Source organism: Phyllostomus hastatus, unplaced genomic scaffold (genome assembly GCF_019186645.2).
Source record: "Phyllostomus hastatus isolate PE091 unplaced genomic scaffold, TTU_PhHast_1.1 phas_scaffold_317, whole genome shotgun sequence".
Taxonomy (NCBI): domain Eukaryota; kingdom Metazoa; phylum Chordata; class Mammalia; order Chiroptera; family Phyllostomidae; genus Phyllostomus; species Phyllostomus hastatus.
The window spans coordinates 3,691,981-3,716,788 of NW_025334023.1; the positions used below are offsets into that span (position 1 = coordinate 3,691,981).

The 24,808-nt window shown below is 51.6% G+C and overlaps 1 protein-coding gene across 2 annotated transcripts in view; it reads left to right on the forward strand.

Annotated features, from left to right (window-relative positions):
• The window catches only part of SLCO2B1 (solute carrier organic anion transporter family member 2B1), a 59,405-nt gene that overhangs the window by 21,851 nt on the left and 12,746 nt on the right, over positions 1 to 24,808 (forward strand). For both annotated transcript variants that reach the window (XM_045818183.1, XM_045818182.1), the window contains exons 5-9: positions 1,491 to 1,721; positions 1,970 to 2,068; positions 4,315 to 4,493; positions 20,138 to 20,240; positions 24,263 to 24,620. In XM_045818183.1, the coding sequence (XP_045674139.1) occupies positions 1,491 to 1,721; positions 1,970 to 2,068; positions 4,315 to 4,493; positions 20,138 to 20,240; positions 24,263 to 24,620 (970 nt within the window). The remainder of the gene's footprint in view (positions 1 to 1,490; positions 1,722 to 1,969; positions 2,069 to 4,314; positions 4,494 to 20,137; positions 20,241 to 24,262; positions 24,621 to 24,808) is intronic.

Sequence of the window (24,808 nt, forward strand, 5' to 3'; positions counted from 1 at the left end):
GTGAGGGCTTGCTTGCATGTCACTGCTTTTTGTGAGGTGGAGGTGAATTGACACCACAGACTATTTGGGACCTGGCAGTAGTAGGTCCTTGGGAGATGTCTGTGGAATAAGAACAGTATCACCCACCACTTACTATGCACTAGACACTGTTCTAAGTACTTTTCTTGTATTAATGCATTTAGTCTTCACAGGAAGCCGAGACGCTGATGAAACTAAGAATGAATGAGTGAATGAACAAATTTAAAAATGGAAGAATTTTAGACAGGAATAGTGAAGTCCCTGTTCAGCCCAGTGGGGTTTTTGTCGAGGGCCCACTCATCAGGCGGATGCCTGCCCCTTACAGAGTGTCCTGGGCAGCCTGAGCATTCGCTTCCTTCCTTCCTTCTCCCGTCCACCCTTTACCCACCCACCCACCTGCCTCTCACTGCTCTTCATGTTCATGACCCCATGCACAGGTGCTATCATTATCCTATTTTACAAGTGAGGACACTGAGGCTCAGAGAGGCAGGAACTCCCCCAAGACACACGAATGGCAGAGCTGTGACGCACCCTGGTTGTCTGGCTCTAGAACGTATGCTCTGAATGACTGAATCATTTTGTCTCTGGATTCTGTGTTTCTGTGGCACTTCCATTCTGGGGGGACTCTCTTGAGAGGCAGGAAACGGAGGCCCAGAAGGCTAAAAAGTGTCACAGTCTCTGACCCAGGCAGGCTCGGTTGAAGGTCCAGGTTTTTAACCTTGGTTCACCCAGCTTTCTCTCCGAGTCCCAGCTGCTTCCAGCTGGGCAGGCCACAGAGGGAAGGCCACTTCTAGACCCACACTTGGGATAATAATAACGTGAGGGTCTCCTTAAGTTTGCTCACCAAATACTGGTGAGCTGCAAGGAACACATGTGCTGTACTAAATTAAGAAATGCCCCTTTACTGAACTTTGTGTCTGGGTCCCAAACTGAGCCTACCCCAGCAGGAAGGCCAAGAACACCAGTTCAGCCCCAGCACCCCTCCCCTGCCCGGCCCTGCCTTCCACCCTGGACTTGCCCCTCACACTCTGGGCCCAGTGGTGCTGAGCTTCTTAAGCCTCTGGGTTTGCAATGTATGGCGACTGCTTCCTGGAATAGTCCTTCCCACCTTCTTTTTCTGGAAAAGCTTGTTTGTTCTTCTCAACCCAGTTCAAATTCAGTCACCTTTGATGACCCCACCCCACCCAAGGGTGCAAACCCGCTCTGCTCAGAAAGGGTGCACGGGGTGGTTTAAGAGCGTGGACTCAGAGCCAGGCCGCCTGGGTTCCAGTCCCAACCCTACCCTTGCTAGTTGCCTCCTGAGCATCAGCCCACTCATCTGGGAAATAAGAGTAATGAGAGCACCCCTCCCTGAGGTTTGTGGTAGGGGAAAGGGGGTCAAATGATTTAAATACACAAGCACTTACCTTGCATCCAGAAAGTGCTATATAAAAATCTTAACTCTTGTCCTAATACTTTTCATCACCTCTCAGTGGACATGCCCCGGGACTTCAAGGCCTCCCTGTGCCAGCCCGAATCCTTGGTCCCGGCCCCCTCCAATGGCAGCAGCTGTTCAGGCTACACGGAGGCCAAGCACCTGGCTTTGGTGGCAATCATGTTCACGGCGCAGACCCTGCTCGGGGTGGGCAGCGTGCCCATCCAGCCCTTCGGCATCTCCTATATCGATGACTTTGCCCACAGCAACAACTCGCCCCTTTACCTCGGTGAGGAAGGGGCCTGCTTATTGGGCTCAGAGGGTGGGCCAGGCTCAGGCAGGATACAAGAGGCCTCGGGCGAGGGGGAGGTGGGGTGGCTGGGCTCTCTCCCATGTGGCCAGTAAAGGTCCAGAGAAACCCTAGAAAGTTTTCTGGGCACAACCTGGGGAGCCAGGCTGCTCTTGCACAGTGGGCAGGCACTGACCCGCTGAGGGGAGCTGGGGTCGGAGCGGTTTAACCTAGGTTTTGTGTTGCAGGGATACTGTTTGCTGCGACGATGATGGGGCCAGGCTTGGCCTATGGGCTGGGTGGCCTCATGCTGAGCCTTTATGTGGACATTAACCGAATGCCAGAAGGTGAGCCCCAGGGACACACAGATACTAGCTAACTGACCGCTGTTCTTATAGGAGACACTGAGTCAGGGGGTCCAGGTTCAAATCCCACAATCCCACTGATCTTGGACATGCCTCTTAACCTCTCTTTTTTCCCCATCTTTGAGGTGATTTTTGTCTTGTCTATCTCCCAAAGGCGCAACCAGAACCCAGTGCGATGATGGAAACAAGGTATAACGCTCTATCAGAGGAGGGGCCGTGGTCGTTGTCATTGTTATTATGTCTTCGCCTCGTTCCATCCCAGAGTCACCCTGGCCCCCAGCCCCATGCTCAGATCCGCTGTGGGCAGACAGGGGCACATGCTCTCTTAGCCTGCAGGGAGCTCCCATCTTTAGGGGAAAAGAACCAGGTGAAGCAGACAGGACATCGGCGTGCCAGAGACAGCTTTCAGAGCAGGGCTCAGTTCCCGCGGGCCTCTCTCTGGTGGGAATTCACTGGGTGGCCTTGAAAAACGCTTCCAGTTCTGACCACCTCAGAGTTTGGGAACCTGTGCCAAGGGCACCGTTTGGGGAACAGTGGTCTCTTGATCCAGGTAGTGGTTGGAGTGGACCAAGGAGTGGGATCGAAGCTTGGCATGAAGGCAGCCAAGAGGGAGGAGTTTGGGGGCTCCTGGCACTTTGGTGCCCTGCGGGCAGTGGGAGAGGATTGCTTTTGGAATGGGTCACTGTGGCTTCTCAGCTGCCTGCTTGCCACACCAAGCAGTGCTGAGCCTCTAACTAAGCCTTCTGCTGCTCAGAAGTCCTATCCCTCACCTGGAGATTTTCCAGAAAGCCCTAGAAATCTCAGGTGATGCAGGTATGGATAGGAGGACATGCAGATTCTGCTTCTTATTCCTGTTTTGCTCACCAGAACTTCCAGCCAGGACAGGTCTGGGCAGCTCTGAACAAGAGCCACTGGAACAGCCCCACACCACTGCCACCTCCCTTCTTCTTGAAAGCTGGGCCTAGGAACCAAAGTAACTCCTCTCTCCCTTGAGAACCAAGGCTTCCCTAGTTTCCAAGACACACCCCAGCTCAGGGTGAGAGGGTGTGTTTTCTGACTCTGTTGGCGTCATCCTACACAGGTGGCACCTGCACAGACAGATGGGACATTCTTGTGAACCTAGTCCTTCTGTCTCTCTGGGGGCTTTCGTGGGTGGGTGGATGGATTGGGTCCACAGCAGGCACAGACCTGTATGTGAGAAGCAGAGGAGCTGGGGAGGTGCAGGTGTGAACTCTCCCCAGCCTGGCACGGAAGCAGGGGGAATAATAAGTGGAGGAGGTATCTGCGCTGAGGCCTCCTCCAGCCCCAGCATGTAGGTACGTTTGCTGGGTGCCAACTGTGCACACTGGCCTCTGCCAAGGAGGAGCTCAGGGTCAGCTACCTGGGAACCAGTCTGACTCGTGGGGCTGGGGTCGGCACGCATCCCCATTGCCATACAGTGTTCGCAGATACTGTGGCGATCGGAGGGGGAGGTACCCAAGAAGCCTTGGGGTCTAGAGGTTTGATGGGCAATGGGGCGCTCCACACAGGAGATACATCTGGAATAATCTGGTTCTAATTACGCCTTATGGGAGATCAAAATCATCTGGAGGGCTTGCTAAAAGTACAGATTCCTTGGTCACCTTCCCACCCCACCACGTGGGCATTCTAAGCTGGTCTTGGCTAAGACCAGGTATTTTTTATAAACGCCTCTGGTGATTTTAATCATCCTGCAGGCCTGAGAACCACAAGAGTAGTCCTAACTTTCAGCTTAATAATAACAATCACCATAGTGGGGGTAAAATGAAGAGGAGCCCACACCTGTATAGGACACACAGTGCGCCAGCACCACTCTGTGCTCCTGTGTGTATTCATTTCTGTGATTCTCACAGCAACCCTCCGATGGAGGCACTGCAGATATCTGTGTTCTACAGAGGAAGAAACTGAGGCACAAGGAGGTTAAATGACTTGCCCAGAGTTCTGTTAGTAATGGAATTCAGAGCCAGCAGTCCATTTCCAAAGTCTATGACCTTGATCACTACACACATTCCCTCAGTAGCTGAGAAAGCCGAGGCTCGCACATGGTCAGGGACTTGCCCAAGGTCATGCGGGACATAAATGGCAGAGCCAAGATTATAATTCAGATCTCCTGACACCCCATCCAGCCTACCTTATGTCTCAGAGGTCTGTCCTAGGGTGGTGGCCAAGAAATGACCAGCCATCCTGAATTTAATGGTCTTCTCTTCTAGGTGGTATCAATCTGACCTCGAAGGACCCCCGATGGGTGGGTGCCTGGTGGCTGGGCTTCCTCATCTCCGCTGGCGTGGTGGCCCTGGCTGCCACCCCCTACTTCTTCTTCCCCAGGGAGATGCCCAAGGAGAAACATGAGCTTCTCTTCCGGCGAAGGGTCTTTGCAGTTGTCAGCCAAGTAAGTTCCCTTTGTTATTTATTTATTTATTTATTTATTTATTTATATTTTTATTGTTGTTCAAGTACAGTTTTCTGCCTTTTATCCCCATCCCAGCCCAACCCCCCAGGCCTCCCCACTTCCCTCCCATTTCTACCCCTCTTGTTTTTGTCTATGTGTCCTTTATACTTGTTCCTATAAACCCTTCCCCTTTTCCCCTGAAATTCCCCTGAAATTCCCTCCCCTCTACCCTCTGGTCACTGTCAGCCTGTTCTCAATTTCAGTGTCTTTGGTTATATTTTGCTTGTTGGCTTGTTTTGTTGACTAGGTTCCTGTTAAAGGTGAGATCATACGGTATTTGTCTTTCACCGCCTGGCTTATTTTGCTTAGCATAATGCTTTCCAGTTCCATCCATGCTGTTGCAAAGGGTAGGAGCTCCTTCTTTCTTTCTGCTGCATAGAATTCCATTGTGTAAATGTACCATAGTTTTTTGATCCATTCATTTACTGATGGGCATCTTGGTTGCTTCCAACACTTGGCTATTGTAAATTGTGCTGCTATGAATATTGGGGTGCATAGGTTCTTTTGGATTGGTGTTTCAGGGTTCTTAGGATATAATCCTAGCTGTGTAATTGCTGGGTCAAAAGGCAGATCCATTCTTAGTTTTCTGAGAAAATTTCATACTGTTTCCATAGTGGTTGTACCAGTCTGCAATCCCCCCAACAGTGCACTAGGGTCCCCTTTTCTCTACAACCTCTCCAACACTTGTTGTTTGTTGCTTTGTTTATGATGGCCATTCTGACTGGTGTGAGGTGGTATCTCATTGTGGTTTTAATTTGCATCACTCTGATAGCTAGCGATATTGACTATCTTTTCATGGGTCTCTGGGCCCTCTGCATGTCCTCCTTGGAGAAGTGTGTGTTCAAGTCCTTTGCCCATTAAAATGTTCATACTACCCAAAGCAATTTACACATTCAATGCAATACCTATTAAAATACCAATGGCATATTTCACAGACATAGAACAAACACTTCAAAAATTGATACAGAACCATAAATGACCCCAAATAGCTGCTGCAATTTTGAGAAGGAAGAGCAAAGTAGGAGGGATCACAATACCTGATACCAAACTGTATTACAAGGCTACTGTAATCCAAACAGCCTGGTACTGGCATAAAAACAGGCACGTAGACCAATGGAACAGAACAGAGAGCCCAGAAACCCAAGTCTCTATGGTCAATTAATATTCAACAAAGGGGCAGCAACATAAAATGGAGTAAAAATAGCCTCTTCAACAAATGGTGCTGGGAGAGCTGGACAGCTATGTGCAAAAAAAATGAAACTCAAGCACCAGCTTAAACCATACATAAAAATAAATTTAGGGTGTATAAAGGATTTAAACTTAAGTTGTGACACCATTAAAGTCTTAGAGGAGAACATAGGCAGGAGAATCTCAGATATTTCATGCAGAAACTTTTTTACTGACATGTCCCCTAGAGCAAGGGACATAAAGAAAAGAATAAACAAATGGGACCTCATCAAAATAAAAAGCTTCTGCACAGCTAAAGAAAGCAGTATTAAAATAAAAAGAGAAACAACTGTATGGGAAAACATATTTGCCAATGATACCTCAGACAAGGGTTTAATCTCCAAAATACATAAAGAACTCACATGACTCCACTCTAAGAAGATGGGCAACCCAATTTAAAAAATGGGTAAGCTCCCTTTATGTCCCCACCTTTGTCCAGGCTCCAGCCCCCGCCAACTTGTCCTCCTTCGTAATATTAAACTTCATCCCTCCTGGGCACTGCACTTCACAGCTTACAAAAGCCCCTGGGGAATGTGAAGCTCCCCTGCATCCGCCCAACAGCCCTGCACAGGGAGTATTTCCTGGCCCTCCCACAGCTGAGGAGTTCAAGGGCCAGAGATGGAAGTGACCTGCCCCAGGTCACAAGGACAGCAAGGGCAGCAATAGGATGAGAACCCCAGCTGGCCTGCACCTGTGGCCCTAGTTCTAACCACTACACTACCGGCTCTCTGCTTGTCACTTACAGTTTTCTTTGTAAATTCCAAACACTCTACAGCGGTGTTGAGAACGGGGAGGAGGGTGTATAGGTCTGGGAAGATTTCTCCCAAGAAGAGTGATTGAGCTGGATTGTAGAGGATGTGTGGAAGGCTGGAAAGGGAGGGAGGGGTATTCCTGGTGTGGAAACAGCCTGGGCAAAGGACTTGGCAATAGAAATGACAAACTTAGAGACAGCGAGGGGACAAACATGTATGGAGTGCCTCCCTGCACCAGGCATCAGCCTGGACCCTGGAGCTCAGTACGTGGTCTCTGCCCTTAAAACTGGCACAGCCCAGTCAGGACAGAGACTCACCGAGAACTAAAAATAGGTCAGTGGGTGAGGTTGCTCCAGGGGAATCTCCCTGAATCCCTCTGCTTGGTTTGTGGGATGGGTGGTCTTTCTCCAGAGGAGGACACTGAGACCCAGCAGGTGCAGGGACATGCCCAGCATCACAGCTGGTGAGAGAGGGCGGGCCCGTGGGAGTCACTGAACAGGGGGGATGACTCTGGGCCAAGAGCCTTCAAATTTCCCAGGGACCCACAGAAACATAAGGCCTGGAAAACAATAAGTTGGCTCCAAAATACAAAATAAAATGACAAAATAGAAATTTTATAAATGCTCAATGACACTAGTAATGTCAATCTCATCCATTTTTAAATAGCCATGCACATTCTATTGTACTCTGAAAGTTTGTGTTAAATTTTTTCTTTCCCCAAGCATGGGGGTGTAAAGACATAGCACTCCTGGGCCTCTCCCTACTCACACACACAAGACTTTGGTGACCACATTTTTTGTGACATCCTCTGGGTATCCTGTGATGTAACTCCACCCTGACACTATCTACCTGGAGATAGCATCGCATCCCACACGTGAAGGGCTCAGTCCCACAGGACTGCCAATCACAAGGAGTAGGTCCCCGGTTACCCACAACTTCTGTGCAACTTGGCTGCAGAGAGGAGCCGCCCACAATGCCCTCCTTGGATTCAGGGACTTGCTAGGACAGCTCACAGAACTCAGGGAACACTTACCTACATTCTCCAGTTTATCACATGATAAAGGACATGAGAAAGGATACCGATGCAAGCCAGGTGAAGAGATACACAGGCAAGGTCTGGGGGACCCTGAGCGCAGGAGCTTTGCTCACCGGCACGTGGCTGCGCTCCCTGAGCGGACCTGGGAGCTCCAAGCCGCGTATCATTGGGAGGCTTCATCGAGTAGGCATGGGCTCCACTCCCAGCCACTGTGCCCTCTCTGAAGTATGACAGAAAGGGGCTGAAAGTTTCAAGCTTCCAATCATAACTTGGTCTTTCTGGTGACCAGCCCTTATCCAGGAGCCCACCCAAATCTCCTATCTAAAACAAAAGAGACTCCTGTCATTCGGGAAGTTCCAGAGATCTTAGGAGCCCTGTATCAGGAACCAGGGTCGGAGACTAAATGTTAGAATGAACAGTTCTAGCATGCCCATTTACAGGAGTTTTAGGCACTCTCTGTCAGGAACTGGGGTAGGGGCTTGCATATGTACAATACACAATATATAATTATTTCACAGGAAAGTCACTTTTGAAAAATCACAAGCATAGATTAAATTAGTTCTAATTTCCAAGAGACACTTATAAAAATCATGTTGAATATTTTGCAGCAAAAATAATTCTACTTAATGTGGCTGCTGGTGCATTTAAACGTTTGCTGTAATATACCATACAGTCTCCTTCTTAGAGCAGGAAAGTTAGGGCCTGGGGGCAAAGGGTGAAACTGCCTGTGCCTAGAGAGGCTGGGACTTGGGCCCAAGTGTGACTGAGCCCAGACCAGGCTACTTGAGGAGCCTCACCACCTCATCCTCCTGCTGGAGCACAGGGTGTGTTGAGGGGGGACCAAAGGAAAAGGAGGTTGGAACAGCCAGCAGGGGCCAAAATAGGACAAGCCTTGCCTATCAGCTTTAAAAGCAGCAGGGAGTCCTGTAGCTCTAGCACCGGATGGGAGGCAGAGACTGGTCTGTAACAGACAAGGAAGTGGGCAGGGAGCAGCTGGAGGCGGGGAGACGGAGGTGGGAGCATGCCATTGGTCCAGGGAGGAACCAGTGCACCAGCAGTGAGCTGGGGCATGGGAGTGAGTCCAGGAGCCACCCAGGAGGGGGACTCCACACACCTGGGGGCTGTCGTGCTAAGGGACATCCCAGAGACAGTGAAGGGCTAGGCTGCTGCTGAATCAGAGTCGGGGGAGGCAGGAGCTGGAGAGGAACCAGTTTTCCAGGGAAGAAGAAAGCTTGGAACCACAGATGGTCCTTCCCGGTTCTGCCTAGCTCAGGGCAAAATTTTGAAAGCTAGAATTCCTAGAACTCAGGGACATGTTCTTAGAAGCTGGGGGTGATCATAGATGACAGGGAAAACCTGGGCTGCTGTTTATGGATAATCTCCAAGTTGAGACCTAAATCTGAAGAGAAAGAACAGCCACGTGGGCCTCGGGTGGAATAGGGGAAACAGATTTGTCTGTGCTGAGCACAGCCACATGCCAGTCACGTGACCTTGAGCAAGTCACTTCCCTATTCTGTTCTGTCCTGTAAGATGCTGAGGTTAGATTCCTGGAGCATATTCTGAACACCTTGGATTCTGAGAATGCGTAGCTCCTTGAATTGAAGCTGCTGTGATGCAGAGATTCAGATTTTAAGAGCTGTGTCCCTGCGATGCCTGGTTCCCAGGCTGTGAACTTGTCTGGCTGTCTGCATTCATTTTGCCAGCACATCAGGGTTGGGGAGTGGAGAGGGAAGGGGGTGAGAGGTTCTTAAAAAAGAAGCAAAGGCTGAGAACACGATGATCTTCCAGCAGCTCGTAGGCAATAAATATTGATGTGGGAGGAATTGTTCCCCTGCCTCCTGAGGCCGCCCTGACTGTCTGCTTACAGTTACTCGGCCTGGCCTGGCCTGCTCAGGCCGCTGACGGCGAGGTGGATGGACCAGGGGAAGGGCCCAACTGGGTGCACTCGGCTGTCAGAAAGTCCAGGTCCCCAGACACGAGATGTGTTATCTTCTGCAGGGAGTGGGAACAGGCGGGGGGACAAAGTGAAAAATGGACTACTTCTGAAATCCCTTTGGGCATGCCCTCCCAGGCTCTGGGGTTCCCTAAATGCCCTCCTAGATGGAAGTGCAGTTTCTAATGGAATCAGGGAGATGGTGGTATATAATACAAGGACTGTGTGTCCCAGATGAGGTTCGAGGTCTCAGTCTCCCTGTCTGTACAATGGGCAGGAGACTGGGCAGTTCAATAATGTCCCCTCAGAATGGCTCCCCATCTCTAGAGCACTTTCACAGCAGGACAGAGGGATGCATCCCACAGCCTCCGCCCCAGAGAGCCCTCAGGTAGTGAAGGAAGGTCGGGGGCAGACAGCAGGGCTTGATGGAGTGACAGCTCGTGTTCTCTGCCTGGGGGAAGGGGAGCATGAACAGTTCCCACAGAGAAGACTGTGAGATGGGGGATGGGAGGGGACAGGAGCTCTGCCTTCCTGCCTTTGGCTCTGTCCCTGTATCTGTTACTGCAGAGCTCTGGTGGCCAGCCAGACACCTTTCTAGGAGTGAACCGAGGCAGATTGTCCCTCTCTCCAGGCCTCAGTCTCCCTATCTACAAGCAGCCCATCTCTAAGGTCCTGTCAAGCCCCAGGACTCCTGGCAGGTGGTTCTGCAGAACGTGTGGAGTAAAGATGATCTCTTAGGGGCTCCCTAGGAGGCTGTCTGACCCCACCTGTCCTTGTGGTGGTAGGGCCCCATCCAGCCAGCCCCCGTCTTGTGCCCCCCACACCCTCAGAATCTTTCTGAGAGCCTGCCCTCGGGGCTGGGGCAGGGGCTGGGGAGGCCTTCCTGTTGAGATCCCCAGATCCCGCCCAGCCTCTAGGCACCACTGTTATTCTGGAGTATCTCCTAGAATCTGGGATTCTATAATTATATGGTTTTATTTTATTTTTATTTTTAAAAAGGTATTTGTTTACTTATTTACCTATTTTAGAGAGGGGGAAGGGAGAAAGAGAGGGTGAGAAACATCAATGTGAGAGAGAGATAGCAATCGGTTGCTTCTCGAATGTGCCCCCCACTGGGGACCAAACCTGCAACCCAGGTGTGTGCCTTGACCAGGAATCACTTTTTGGAATGACACTCTAACCAACCGAGTCACACCAGGCAGGTTTTAAAGTTCTGTGTTTCTAGTAGTTGGAGATTCTCAAGTACTTATGTTCTATTATTCTAAGATTTTATGACTCAAATGATGTGTGATTCCCAAAATTCACATTTCTAAATGACTAGAATTTTGACCAAGGAGTTTGTGAAAGCCACTGTATCCCAGTCATTAACCTCAACATGCTTCTTCGGGAGAGTGGTCAAGAACAGCAGCAGGGTGGGCAGCGACAATGGCCCTTGACACCCGAGACCTGTGATGCGTCTACTGAGGTCTGCCCAGCCAGGACGCCCTGTTCCTGGGACTTTGCGCTCCCTCCACAGGCCCTGAGAGGTCTGAGGTGACTTGGGTCTTCCTTGTACCCAGTATCACTCCCTCCGGACCCCTTTCCCCTGGCCTGAGAATCCTTTGGGTCCTTCTCCAGCCTGTGACTCCACCCTCACCCCATCTCAACTCTCTAAGATGAAAGGTCTTGTGGGATGATTCAGTTCAGCCCACTCTCTCTTACAGATGAAGGGGCTGACGCCCAGAGTGGTGGAGGCCGTTCCCAGAGTGTGGCCAGCAGCACCTCCCCTGCACCGGTATGCACAAGGCCAGGTCTTGGCCCCAGAGGGCTAGGGAGAGGCTTCCCCTCTCCAGCCTGGGGGAGAGCTTCCTGAGGGACTATTGGGCCCTTTGGGTGACATGCTCCCTACAGAACCCCAAGTGGTTTTCAAACCTCTCCCCATGGCACCCAAGCCTGTCACCATGAGGAGACTGAGTGGAGGTGGCCCCCAGCAAAGCTGAGCACTTTCTATCTCCCTAGACACGCATGTGCACTTCAGTCAGACAAGTTCTACTTTTAGGTGTTTTTATTCCAGTCTTTCGAGTGAGATTTTTATTACCAAAAGGTTCTGCTACTAAAACCCAGTTTTAAAAACATTGGTCTATTTCAATGCCCCCATTTGATGAAGGAGGAGGCTGAGGCTAAGGAAGAGAGCTGGTGGGTGCTGATCTGGCCCACGGGCTCATGGGAGAGCCAGCTTGCTGCCAGAGGCCCAGCATCAGCTGGGGGAGGCCCACCGCGGCAGGGGTCAGATGCGTGGTGTCTGCGCCACACTGGCCAGCTGTGGGCCCCGGCTCCGCCACTTACTAAATCTGCTGTCCATAAACTGGGCACAACCATAAAATCTACATTTTGAGTGTTTCATGCAAATGAAAGGAGGCCAGTTGGTGAGGCAGGTGGTGTGACTCCTGATGCGCAGGTTCCGTCACTGGGAGTGCTTGTCCTAGTGCCTTCCTCTGACTGGGCCAACTCTTCAGAGGAAACATAGTGGGAAATTTACTTTTTATTTCTGATTTTATTTTTATGTGCTTTTCTGTATTCCACCTTCTCTATATTCCACAGAAGGTTTCAGGCCGCTCGCACCAAACGTGTGCACAGTCCTGGTACACTAGTGGGGAATCAGGCTGGCATACATCGCCCACTCTGTGCATGCGCTGCTCCAAGTGCTTTATGGGTCTTCTCACTTCAACTTCATAGCCCACCTGTAGAGTAGGTTTGGTTACTACCTCCACGGTACCTGTGGGGGGCTGGGCTACAGGGGGCTTGAATACCCTGATCGCACACCTAGTGAAGGTTGAAGCTGGGAATCAGACCCAGACAGAGCATGGCCGGAGCTGTGCCCCACCACTCAGTCAAGACCGAGGAGCAGGAAAGAGAAATAACAGCAAAGTTTATCAGAATGCGAGGCAGAAACACTGAAGCGTGGACCATAAAGATACATTCAGTTGGTATAATTGAACCTCTTATTTGGTTTTGAGCTTCCTGGCAGCCACAGGAACAGAGAGGGAGGGCCAGGTGCACGAATCTCATTATAAGAAAGCTGGAAGCATGTCGTGCTCCTCGCAGAAGTTCGCATATCCAGGCACTCCGCCTCCCACCTGTAAGAGACAGGAAGTTCGGTGGATAGCCGCATCCTTGGTGCCACATGTAATGAATGGAAGCTGAGGGCTGACAGAGGGTTCCACGTCACTCGCCAGGGTCAGCCCCGGATCCTTGGGCCAGGGGACACAGCCCCAGGTCAGAGCCTTCTAGGAATCTACTTTTCCCGAGGATGACGCCCAGATCCCTGGTGGCCTCACAAACAGTGGGGCCTTCTGTGTGCCAGACCACACCGTGTCCCATGTCCTGCAGGCGTGCAACAGTCAGCATATCGGCCCAAGAGGGGAAATTCTAACCAGCTCCCTCATCCTGGCCTGCTGACCTGGGAAAACCACAGCCAGATGGGTCGTCCTCCAAGCCCTGCTCTGAGTGAAAGCGCATTTCCTGTTTCTGGGGCCCACTCTTAGTCAGGAGTTCTCAAAACAGATCTGGGGCTGACAGGGCAGAAATTGTGGAGAGCACAGGCACGGGAGCGAGGGATGATCAGTGCTCATGGTGCCCGTGGGATAAAGCCCGAGTCCCCTAGCCTGGCCCTCCACACCACTCAGTCATGCCCCAGATACTCTTGGCCGTAGTCAGATGGGTTTACCGACGGCCTCCGGCACACTTTTACTGTGCTCTTGTTACTGGAGGTGCTGGTGGCGAAACTGGACCTTGGTTCTTGAGTTTGGTAAAGAATTCAGAGCCCAGAACTCAAATGATAAGCAAAGGTTTATTTAGAAAGTTACAGAGGTGGTAGAAGTGAGCCAGCCTGGCCTCAGAGGCTCAGGAAACAAGTCACAGAAGCCAAAGAAGGGCCCTTGGAGTTGAGGGAAGAGAAAGGCAAAGGTGACATGCCTGGTGGGGAGAAGGGGGGAGGGGAAGGCACGCCTGTGCTCCCCAGAGGGAACGTGCTCACTCACTGGGCGCTGTGTCTTGAGGGTTTTAAAGGCTGGGAGTTTAGGGGAGATCTCGGGGAGGGTCTTGATAGAATAGAATAGTCCAGACCGGAGGTGTCCCGAGATGAAGTCTATCCTCCTGACCTCATCCGTCCTGGGCTGTGGAGGCACATACGGCACTGACTGGGTTTTTGTTATCTGTGTCTCTGAGTAAGGTGATTGAAGCTATTTTACCCTCTAGTTGGGAGGAGAAGTGTAAATTACTCACTCTTAAGTGTTCTTGGTTAGGGAATGTAGGATTTTGCAATGTACTGCATGGCTGCAAACTGTTTGGCCATTTAACTGTCTGTCCCAGTTTCCTTATTCCGCCTGTCCTGGCTCACTGGCCTGTCTCACTGGGCCCCTGCTTCAGATAACCTCTCCCCTCCTGTCTGTCCAGACCGCAAGCCTCACTTCTCCCTAGATGTCTCCCTGAACCCCGGCCCCTGAAAGACTGTCCCTCCCCTTCCATCTCCAGTCCCAGGTTCCTTTTCACAGCGTGAGGCAGGAGGGGCGGGGCTGCTGGAGGGCCTGGGTCCAAGTGCCTGTTCTGCCAGGTACTCCCTGGGTGACACGCCCCTTTTGGGGGCTCGGTTTCTTCTCCTGTGAAATAGGCGTAGTAACAACCCCTGCCCCAGATTGTTGAGGGAATTAGTTGACCCTGTGGAAGTGAAAGTGCAGTATAGTACCTGCAGGGCTGGCCAGCCATCTGCCGCAGAAGACATCATGTTTGGTTTTTTTTTTTTAACTGTTTACTTGAGGACAAGGAGCCTCTTGGTGGAACTCACAGGATTCTGCTTGTCTCAGGGAAAGCCCGCCCCTGCGAGATAAGAAAGGCTGGGAAGTTACCAGTCTGGCACAGCTCTTCCTACTTTCTTTCCTGGGGCAGCACCTCACTCCCAGCACCCCTTTCCCTCAGGTACCCGGGACCCTGCCACCAGGCTGGGGTGGCCCTCCCACACTGCCCCCTCCTGGCTTGTCTGGGACTGAGGCAGGACAAGGAGGTTCTCGGTCTCCCCAGGCAGCATGTCCAAAAGGCTGTGTGGGCACCCGTGCTCAATCTACATGTTCTAGGAGCCACACTCAAAGCTAAAAGACATTGATTTAGATAATATATTTTCTTTAACCCACTGTATCTAAAATGTCCTCATTTTTGTATATTGTAAGTATAAAAACATTAATGTCAAATAGGAAACTTCCAAACGTGTAGATAATTTTTACCTGTTTATTTGAGCCACACCAATGGCAATGCCGAGGATCGAGGTCTCAAATGCTCTAGAGAAGGAGAGTTTTGCAGCTTCTGTTCTGCATTTGGAATTCAGGAGGGAAAGTAAGGAAGCCTGAACGAGGTGGGAGAAGCAAGGCGGGGATCTGACTACAGGATAGTTACCAAGATTATGTGCTCCCTTAAGGGTGGTTACACTTCCCAGGGGTCTGAAAAAAAAAGGCTTTTCAAAGGTCTGTTAACCTAGATGAACCGAAGCAGTGGACAGGGTTTGCTTAAGGCAAAGGCAAACTTTTACTAAAGAAGTTATCGCCCTGGCTGGTGTGACTCTGTGGATCGCACCCTGGCCCGTGAGCTGAAGGATCGCCAGTTCGCTTCCCGGTCAGCACACATTCCTGGGCTGCAGGCCAGGTCTCTCGTTGGGGTCCTCCACTGATCAACGTTTCTCTCCTTTCCTTCCTCTCTCTCTCAAGATAAATAAATAAAATCTTTTTCAATAAAAACAGAAGATATATCCTGACCTGCCCAGTCAGCAATTTATGATAAGATTGCCCTATGAGGTTACTTGGTTAGAGCCCCCTCTCGTCCACATTAAAAATGAGATATCACCCATTCTTTGTTTTTTCACACTAAGTCTGTGATATTCAGTGTGTATTTTCTATTTATGGCACATCCCAGTTGGGCCCAGCCATATTTCCACTGCTCAGTGGCCTCGTGTGGCTGGCGGCTGCTGGCTCAGACAGCACAGCTCTAAGATACAAACGAATAATAGACCCTCAGGACCTCCCCAGGAGAAACAACACAGAACGGTGGGATTTCAGGCCCCTTCACATCACACCACAAAGGTGCCTCCTGACTCTGTAAGGCCTGCAGTGGGGCCACTGACTCACAAGGCTCAGCGGATAAAGCGTGAGTTTCCTACTCAGGCACGCTTGCGCTCCGATCTCAGTTCTGCCATTTTCTAGTTGTGTGATGTCAAGTAAGTCACCTAACCATGCCGCTTGTTTGCTTGTGTGTGGAGGGTTTAAGTGTACTTCCTTTGCAGGTCCCCGTGAGGATAGAGCAGGCGCAGGCATGCAGAGCCAGTGGCCTGGCACGCCTGGACTCTCCCTTCTTCTAGGCCCCCCGGGGTGCTCAGCGTGGGCCCTCTGCCCGCCCCTGAGCCAGCAGCAGTCTGAGAGCTTGCTTGCAGCATGAAAGAATATCCCATTGATGTTCTCATGTTTCTTCCAAGAGCCTGGCATGAGCTGCACCCACTGCCCGTTGGAGCCAGCTCTTGCATTTCTTCTTTCCATAGATAAATATCAGATATCTGCCTAGTTTGCCCCAGGCCCTGGGCTAGCACCAGAGTTTTGACAGAAAACAAGGTAAACGTGGTGTCTGCTCTTGTAGTTCTCAGAGGCTAGCAGGGGAGAGACAATGAACAAGGTTTGGCTCAGACTCAAGTGTGTGAAAGGTAAACAGTTCTTAATTGTCTCTGCAAATCCACTTAACTTCCACTGTGAATGCCCCTCCTGACAGATCAACAAGAAATTCAACCTCGGCCTTTCTCAGAGCCCCTGCCCCAGGATGAAGCAAAGGTCCTGAGGTCTTACAGGATGCCCAAGCACCAGAGAGAACCCACCCCAACCCAAAAGGCATCAGTATAAATCTGTCCCGGCATATGTGGTCCCCCACAGCGTGCTTGGCACATGGGAGTTTGGCGTAGCTGAGGACAAGGGAGCCCAGCCTTCCCAGGCCAGCCCGTAGCCTGCCCCTCAAGGTAGACTGCTTCCTTTGGCAGTCTCCAAGGCTAGGTGGCTATTCACGGAACCCACAGACTGCCCGGTCCCCACCCCTTTGCACCCCCATCTCAGAGGCCGCCCTCTCTCTGTGCACCGCCCCCCACAACACCCAGCAAAGTGTCTCAGTGGACTCAACCTTTGGGAACAAATGCAGGGAAGGAAAATCTGGCAGCCCAGGAATGCTTTCCTTCTTGCTGTTACCAAACAGCAATCTGGGTCCTGCTGCCCACCCTCTAGGCAAAATCCCAGAGGCAAAGGTTTGGTGATAAAGGAAAGGAGTCTTTATTCAACAGCTGCACAAGTTTGGAATAACAGCTTTCCACAGGCATTAGTCACTTAAGCATATTGATTAAGGCTAAACCCTTTAACACCTGAGTTCTTCTAGCATTCCCCCTGTTAATTATCTTATTTCTATAGGGTTAGTTTACAAACTTAAGCAACATAATACACAAAAGCTACACAATTTTGGAAGAACGGCAGGTTTCTGCCTCAGACCCTGTCCCCTCTACAACACCGAAAGAATGAACCTGCCACCCTCTGCCAGGCCAGCCCGATCCGAGGCTGTGCCCAGAGTTCCTTCCCATCCAGAATACTGTGAGTTGGGACATGCAGGCAGCTGCAGCACCATCATCCAGGCATCGTGGAGGGAGGGAGCCAGAGAGCCAGAAAGAGCTTGCACCCCACCAAGAGCCCTTCTTTTATTCCAAATCCCATAATTCCATGCATTCTGGAGGCATTCAGCTTCTCAGCCAGGTCTGTCCTGGGCCATTTACCATCGCCTCAGGCAACCTCCTCCTACAGCCCCTTCCTACTTCTCCCCAGTGATCTGGTCAGATCTCTCTGTATCATTGCCACAAACTTCCCCTGAAGCCAGGAAACCCAGAACCCTTGCTACCTGCTGAAATAAAAAAAGAGAGAAGAAAGGGAAACACCCAAGAGGGAAAAACACACAGGAATTGACGTTTGAATGAATTTCCCTGGTGGGCAAGGCGGGAGCCTGGAGCCAACCAGCAGCAGGGAGCCAGGCAGCAGGAGCTCAGAACCGTGTACCATGGGGTGGGGGCGGCAGGAGGTTCTGATACAGGGGAAAGTCCAGTATTTGCCTCCAGAGATTCCCTTAAAAATGAAAATGGTGAGAAAGGAAAGAGAAAGTCACAGACCAGGTGAGGCCTGTGGGGACAGAGGCTCCCTGCGAAGAGAGGAGTGTCACCATGAGAAACAGCGAAACCTGTAAAGAATGACAAGGTTTACTGGAGCCGACCTGATGATAATTGCCGGGAAGCGAGACCTCAGCACCCTGGAGAGTGACAGTTCTGCAGTTTTAGAAATACATTGGGAATTAGGGAGCAAGGTAAGGAAGACCACAGGAAGGCGGGGAAAGCGAGGTACAGAATAGTTAACAAGATTGCCTGTTGCCTTGAGGATGTCTCCGAGCTGTCTGAAAAAGGACTATTCTGGCATTGCTAAGGCATGTTAACCCAGACACACAAGAACAATAGACAGGGCTGGCTTAAGGCAAAGGTAACCTTTTACTAAAAAAGTTACAGGTCTGGGCAGGACCAACCTCTTGACCTGCCCAGTTAGGAATTTGTGATCAGGTCACCCTGTGAGGTGACTTTCCTTCACTGGGCCCGTCAGTGTTATTACAGAAGCACCCCCCACACACACTTTTTTTTCCACAAGAGGCAGAATGAGAGGGCTCCCACATACGTTTTCCAGCCCACCCTGTCCTCCCCCATGACCAGGGAGAAGTCAGCCTCTGCTTGCTTGCTCTCAGTGATGGGGAACGCCCTCCCCCTCAGAACAGCCTCCTCAGAGTGCTCTGTGCATTGGGCTGTAGTCTCCCTCCGTAGAACCTACTGCTCCTAATTCTGGTCTTAGGTACACAGAGAAAGGCAGTCAAATCAGACCCACTCAATCACTTCATGTTCAAATGACCCTGTGCCAGTGGAGACTTCTCCAAGACTTAGTTTCCTCATCTAAGAAATGCGCACAATAACACCTGCGTGAAAATGTATTAGAGGGAGGCAGGTAGAATAACTAGGCCTCAGTGTCCCCAGTTTCCCCCTGCCCTCAGGGTGAACCAGCCAAGTGCACAGAGGCTCTGGAGTCAAACTGACTTCGAATCACAGCCAGACCCCTTGCAAGTTGCATGACCATGCAAGTTACCTCCTTTCTCTGGGACTCAATTTTATCCCTGGAAAATAGGGATTATAATAGTATCTCTTCCAGATGGTTGCAGTGACGTTTCAATGAGGTAATGCACTGGGCTTGCGATAGGTGCTTAGGAACCACTAATCATTGCCATCATTTCCTCCTTTCTTTCTGACAGTCTGGAGACGGTGATTGTGTCCCCAAAGTCTTTTACTTTGCAGGATAAAAGACCTCTCCGGCACGTTCGCATGGCGGCCATCCATGCACACCTGGAAGGTCATGCCCCAGGGCATCCGTGAGTTTCTGCGTGGTGAGGTGGTAGCGCAGAGCAGCCCTGGGTGTGGCCTGACTCACCCAGCAGGAGGACAGGGGCCGCTGCCTCTTGCCTCCACCAAGCCCGTCCTCCTCCTCTCTTAGTGGACAGGACAGGACAGACACGCTGTGGGCTCCAACCATCCCAACCTCTAGGAGGGCACAGCTCACTGGGGGCTGTTGCTTATGGTGACTTTGCAAGTGATGATAGCCATGAGTGAAAGTAACCCATGAGAGCAGTGTGGCATTAACCTCGAGCAGAGGTTGGTGATGCTGATGGTGTAAGGGCAGCGGCGGGGGTAATGATGGTGTCAGGGCAGAGATGACGATGTCGGTGATTCTTATACTCATAATTTCATTATGTCAGGTGACAGTGACAATGATAATGATTGTGCTGGTGGTGGGTGACGATGACAGAGACAATGATAATAGTAAGGACAATGTTGGTCATTTATCATGATGAAATTGGTGGTGTGAATGGGGTGATTTGAAGGCGATGGGAATGACGATGATGGTGGCAATTGTGGTGGTAATGTTTGGTGATGCTGGTGATTACTGTGATGCTGACGGTGGTGATGACAGAAGGGAGCCACTGGAATTTTAGCCCTTCTTTCAAAACCACTATCATGATGAATGTTTCCAGAAACTCATCAGAGAATGACTAAACCACTGGGCTCACCACTGCATGTAGCAGGCACATGGGTGACCGCAGGGGAGTGGGTGTTCACATTCTTAGCTGTGGGGTTCAAAAATTCTTCGTTGCCTCAGAGGTGTGGCATGCGACATTTTGGAAGGAAAAATAAAGAATTGGTGAAGAAGACATGAACTGAAACACATGATGAAAATTAATATTTTATTTAACATTGATCACCTTGCAATAAATTATGTAGAAATTATGTGTTTGAATACTTTTAATTGCTGGGCAATAAAATCTGTTTTCTTACAAAAGGAAGCCTATTTCTTAAATACCTTTAGGCCAAGAACAAATGGGGCACTGCTGGCCCCGACTGCCCCTGCGGAGGGGACAGGCCCCCACCCTCTCCGCTCCCAGAGCTCCCTTCCCTGCCCACAAGCATCTGTGCGCAGAGTGTTTCATCCAGCTGACTGCCCATGGTGTGTCTCCTCAGGGTGAAGACTCCTCCTCTGAGCAGAGCCCTGAGGAGTCTCCAAAGAAGCAGGATGGCCTAGCCCACATTGCATCAGACCTGACCGTGATCCAGTTCATCAAAGGTAGGTGAGCGTAGGCCGAGCTATGGAGAAGCGGAGGTAGAGGGGCATCTGAGATCGTGCAGGGTTTAGCCCATTCCTGCTTTCCTTATTCGTCTCCCGTCCCTATAGGTCCTTCATGAACACCATAGACTCCTTGTGAGCTTTTGATCATATGATCCCCTCTGCCTGGAACATCATTTCTTATCGCCATCCATCAAAATCTCCCTTGTTACCCTGGCCAGGTGGCTCAGCTGGTTGGAGCATCATCTCGTACACCAAAAGATTGAGGGTTCTACTCCTGGTCAGGGCACATACCTAGGTTGAGGGTTTGATCCCTGGTCGGGGTGCATCCGGGAGGCAACCGATGGACATTTCTCTCTCTCTCCCTCACCTCCTCTCTCTAAAATCAACACACATATCCTCAGGTGAGGATTTAAAAAAATCTTCCTTGTCCCTCTAGGTCAAAATGGAGTGCCACTTCTCTCCTTTGCCCACCTAGCCTGGTTCTCCCTGTCTCAACTCTCTGAATGCTTAGGGCTGCTAGGTCAGCTCAGATTTGTGCTGCGTGCTTGTCCACTCCTTCCTTCAGGCAGGGAGCTCCTGAAGGCCAGGCCTATTCTGGCTCATCTGTGACCCTTCTCTTAGCTCCCGCTGAGCCTGCAAACAGAAGACTCTCAGTAAACATTCATTCAATTCCTGGGCCGTGATATGCGGAGGAGCTCTGGGCTAAAGAGCAGAAACTTGGACTTTGGACCTGAGTGACTGCTCCTCTCTGGGTCTCGGTTTCCCCGCCTGTGCTGTGTGGGGTACACTCAATGATCACTCTGATCCCGAGACTCTGAACTCAGCTGACCGGTGACCAGGGTCCATGTTGTGAGCAGGCCGTCCCTTTCCCAAAGACTCTGACCCCATGACCACCGACTGCCCGCTGTGAGCGAGGCTCCTGTATAGCCCTGCGCGACTAGTCAGAGGCCTGGGTTAGCGGCCCACTCCCCACCCTGACACGCGTGTAAACTTACGGAAGTTTCTTTCATCTCCTACCTGAGTTTCCTCACCTGAAAGATGGAGCCTCTCATCCTTGCTCTGCCTCTCTCAAGGACCATTGGAAAGTCAAATGGGGTGGTGAATGGAAACACCTTTGTATATTATTTTTAAAAACTGTACTTATAGAAGGTATAATTATTATTTCAATGATCATGCCTGCCCTCCTGCTACTATTCTGATGTGCCTGGGACAGTTGATTGCACTGCCTTCGGTTTAAGAGGATGAGAACCACAGGGTTTACTGCGTGTCCTCAGGGAGGGCTTTTGCAACAGGAAGTTAATTCAGCCCAATTCTTGGGAAGTGTTTCCTAAGATATGATGTTGGGATTCCAGTAACTTAGCTCCCAGTTGTCCAGCAGCCCCAGGGAAAGTGGGGGTGGACCCCCCAGAGCTAAGCGTAGAGGCAGGGGCTCGGACTCCTTGACCGCCCTTCACTGCTGGAGGGCGCTGGCATGCGGCTCCGTGGAAGAGCTTATTAATCATTGCTTTGTCTCCTGCCCGGAGGGAAGCTGGAACCAGTTGCTGAAACTGAATCCTGGAGTTGGTGTCCTGGGCCAACTAGTCTCTGGTAGTTTCAATTTCTACATGAGCCTAGAGAAAACCGAGTCAGTGCTGGCCACAAACCCTGTGGCCGGTCAGCCAACCTGGCTGCTGGGCTTTCTGCTGAGCTCCAGAGGGACCAGTCTGATCCCGAGGCTTGGCCTTGACCGCCTGGAAACTCTTGGAGGAAGACAGTCCCTGAGCGAAGGAAGGCCCCTGTCTGATAGGGCAGACGTAGCCCCTGAGCTGGGAGAGGCCCTGGTTGAGGGGAGAGACCAGTGTCTATGCTGGGGGAGGTCTCTGTCCAATGGAAGATACACAGTCCCTGAGTGGAAGGAGAACCTGCCTGGTCCAATGGAGGAGACCTGGCCTCTGTGCTGGAGGAGGCCCCTGTCTGATGGGGGAGGCATCGAGTTGAGAGGCCCTGGCTTGTCTGCGGGAGGAGACGTTGTGCTAAGCTAAGGGAAGCCCCCGTCTAGTGGAGAAGACACACCGCTGAGTTAGAGGTGTACCCTGAAGTTGCCCTTCAGGTATCTCTGTCTAAGTGAAAGGCTCAGCTCTGCCCTCTAAGAGCTTCCCACCTGTTCTAGGGACAGGCTACAGGCTGCAGGCCTGGAGACAGAGAATGGGTGCAGGCTGTACTGCAGGGGAATAGCACAGGAAAACAGGATGGAAGCAACTAAAAGATGGAGTCAGGCAGTCAGAGGCCCAGGAATGTGGGGTTGGGGTATAGAAGGGTGAATGGCCCTTACACTAGGAGTCAGGAAACCCCCGGAAACTTCTGGCCTTGCCCTGGCCTCTGCAGGTGAACTTGGGTGAGTCCCTGCCACCTGTACAGTGAGGGCACTGGTGCAGCTTGGGCCAGGCCCGGGTCGATCTTGGACAGGGCAGCTCGTGGAGGGAGGGACGGAGGGAGGGAGACTGAGGAAGCGACTTGGGGTGAAAGCCTAGTGTCACAGTCCCTGCTTCAAATCCTGGCCGAATGCTCCGTGTATGTGACGAGAGACTAGGGACAGGAGGCAGGCCTTGGACATGAAGAAGGGGGAATTCCACAGCCCCAGCTCCCACCTACCCTGCCTGGGCTGTTTGTCCCAAGAAAACAGCTCCAGGCCCCACCCAGGAGCTAAGGAATCGCTGGCTTGGCTCTGGCTGTGCTCTGAGGACAGGCACAGATCTCCCAAGACAGAGGCCCTGGCCCTGCCACTGCAGGGACAGAAGGGGACTCGGCCCAGTGCAGTCCCGTGGCCATCTTTCCCGACCAGCCCAGCCCGGCAAGCAGCTGGCTTCTCTGATGTCTCTTCTTAGACAGGACTGTCCGCCTCTGTCCCACACACCTTCTGTGTAACTTCCGCCTCTCATCTTTCTCTGTTGGTGGTGGTGGAGAGCGTCACACATGTCAGAACAGAAGCACTCCCGGCTGTCACCTTGGCTGCCCCTGCCGATGAAGGCCCTGCAGCCCAGAGCTCGGGACTTACCCAGTGTTGTGTGCCCTTCCGTTTAGCATGCTGAACTTCTGGGCTAGGAGCCAGGAAGTGCCTGGGGAGGTCACCACTTCTGTCCTTGTCTCCATGCGGTTGCCCCTGCTGTGCCCCTGTTAGGAATTCCTTTTCCTTTCTGCCCAGTCTCCCCAGGTCTTCCCAGTGCTCAGACCCCACCCCTGCCCACCTGCAGGAAGCCGCCCGGCAGCCAGCCTGCTCAGCTTTCACCTGACCTTGAGGTCTAGATGACACCCCAACATTTGGGTATTTGATCACACATTCACCTGTGTGTCCATGCATTGGTTCGCTCATTCATTCTATAAACTTTGGTTGAGTGCTTGCTGTGCCCCCAGCTCTGGAAATCCAGCAAGTGACGCAATAGACAAAAATCCCTGCTCTCAGTGACGGTGGCATTGTGGTGGCATGGCCAAAAAGTGGCCAAATGAGTCAAGTGTGTAGTATGTTAGGTGAAGTGCTGTGGAGAAACATAAACTAAGGATGGGGAGAGCAGGGGAGGGGGTGTGGCCCCCTGTTGGGGACACAGAACAGAAGACAAAGGCCTGGGTTGCTTGGAAAGAGCTGTAGCAGAACAGGGTGGGAACGGCTGGGTGAAAAGAAAGAAGAGGAGATGAGTAAGTAGGACAGAAGACATGAAGCGAAATGGGATGGCAGGAACCAAACAGAATCAGACAGGGTGGGATGGAACAGAAGGATGTGGAATAGAATTCTGAACAGAATAGAAAGGAAAGAAACACACTTGAATAAAATGCAATCTAAGTCGATGGAATAGAATGAAACAGAATTTCAAAAATAAAATAGAATTCGATGGAAAGGAGTCAGATGTAATCGGATAGAACTGAATGTGACAGAATCACATGGAATGGGATGGGGTGGAAGGAAAGGGACAGTTTCAACTGAACGGGGCTTGAGGGAACAGAAATGACCAGCGCCCACTCTGACCTCCTCCCCGTTCGCCCCACAGTCTTTCCCGGCGTGCTGCTGCGAACCCTGCGCCACCCCATCTTCCTGCTGGTGGTCCTGTCCCAGGTGTGCTTGTCGTCCATGGCGGCGGGCATGGCCACCTTCCTGCCCAAGTTCCTGGAGCGCCAGTTTTCCGTCACAGCATCCTACGCCAACGTGCTCATTGGCTGCTTCTCCTTCCCCTCGGCCATCGTGGGCATCATAGTGGGGGGCATCCTGGTCAAGCGCCTCCACCTGGGCCCTGTGCACTGCAGTGTCCTTTGCCTGCTGGGGGCGCTGTCCTGCCTACTTTTCAGCCTGCCTCTCTTCTTCATGGGCTGCCCTACTCACCACATCGCGGGCATCAACCATCAGCCTGGGTGAGTATGAGAGAGAGAGAGAGAGGGCACATGTGAGCAAAAGCATGGAAGAGGGTGGGACAGGGAAGGGGGGCAGCCCAGACAAGGCCAGGCCAGCGGGGTACCTCAAGTCTCACCTCCCCCATAGCACTGTCTCCAGTAGACACTGGGACTTGTCTCTCCAGTGAAGATGTCAGGCAGTGGGGGAA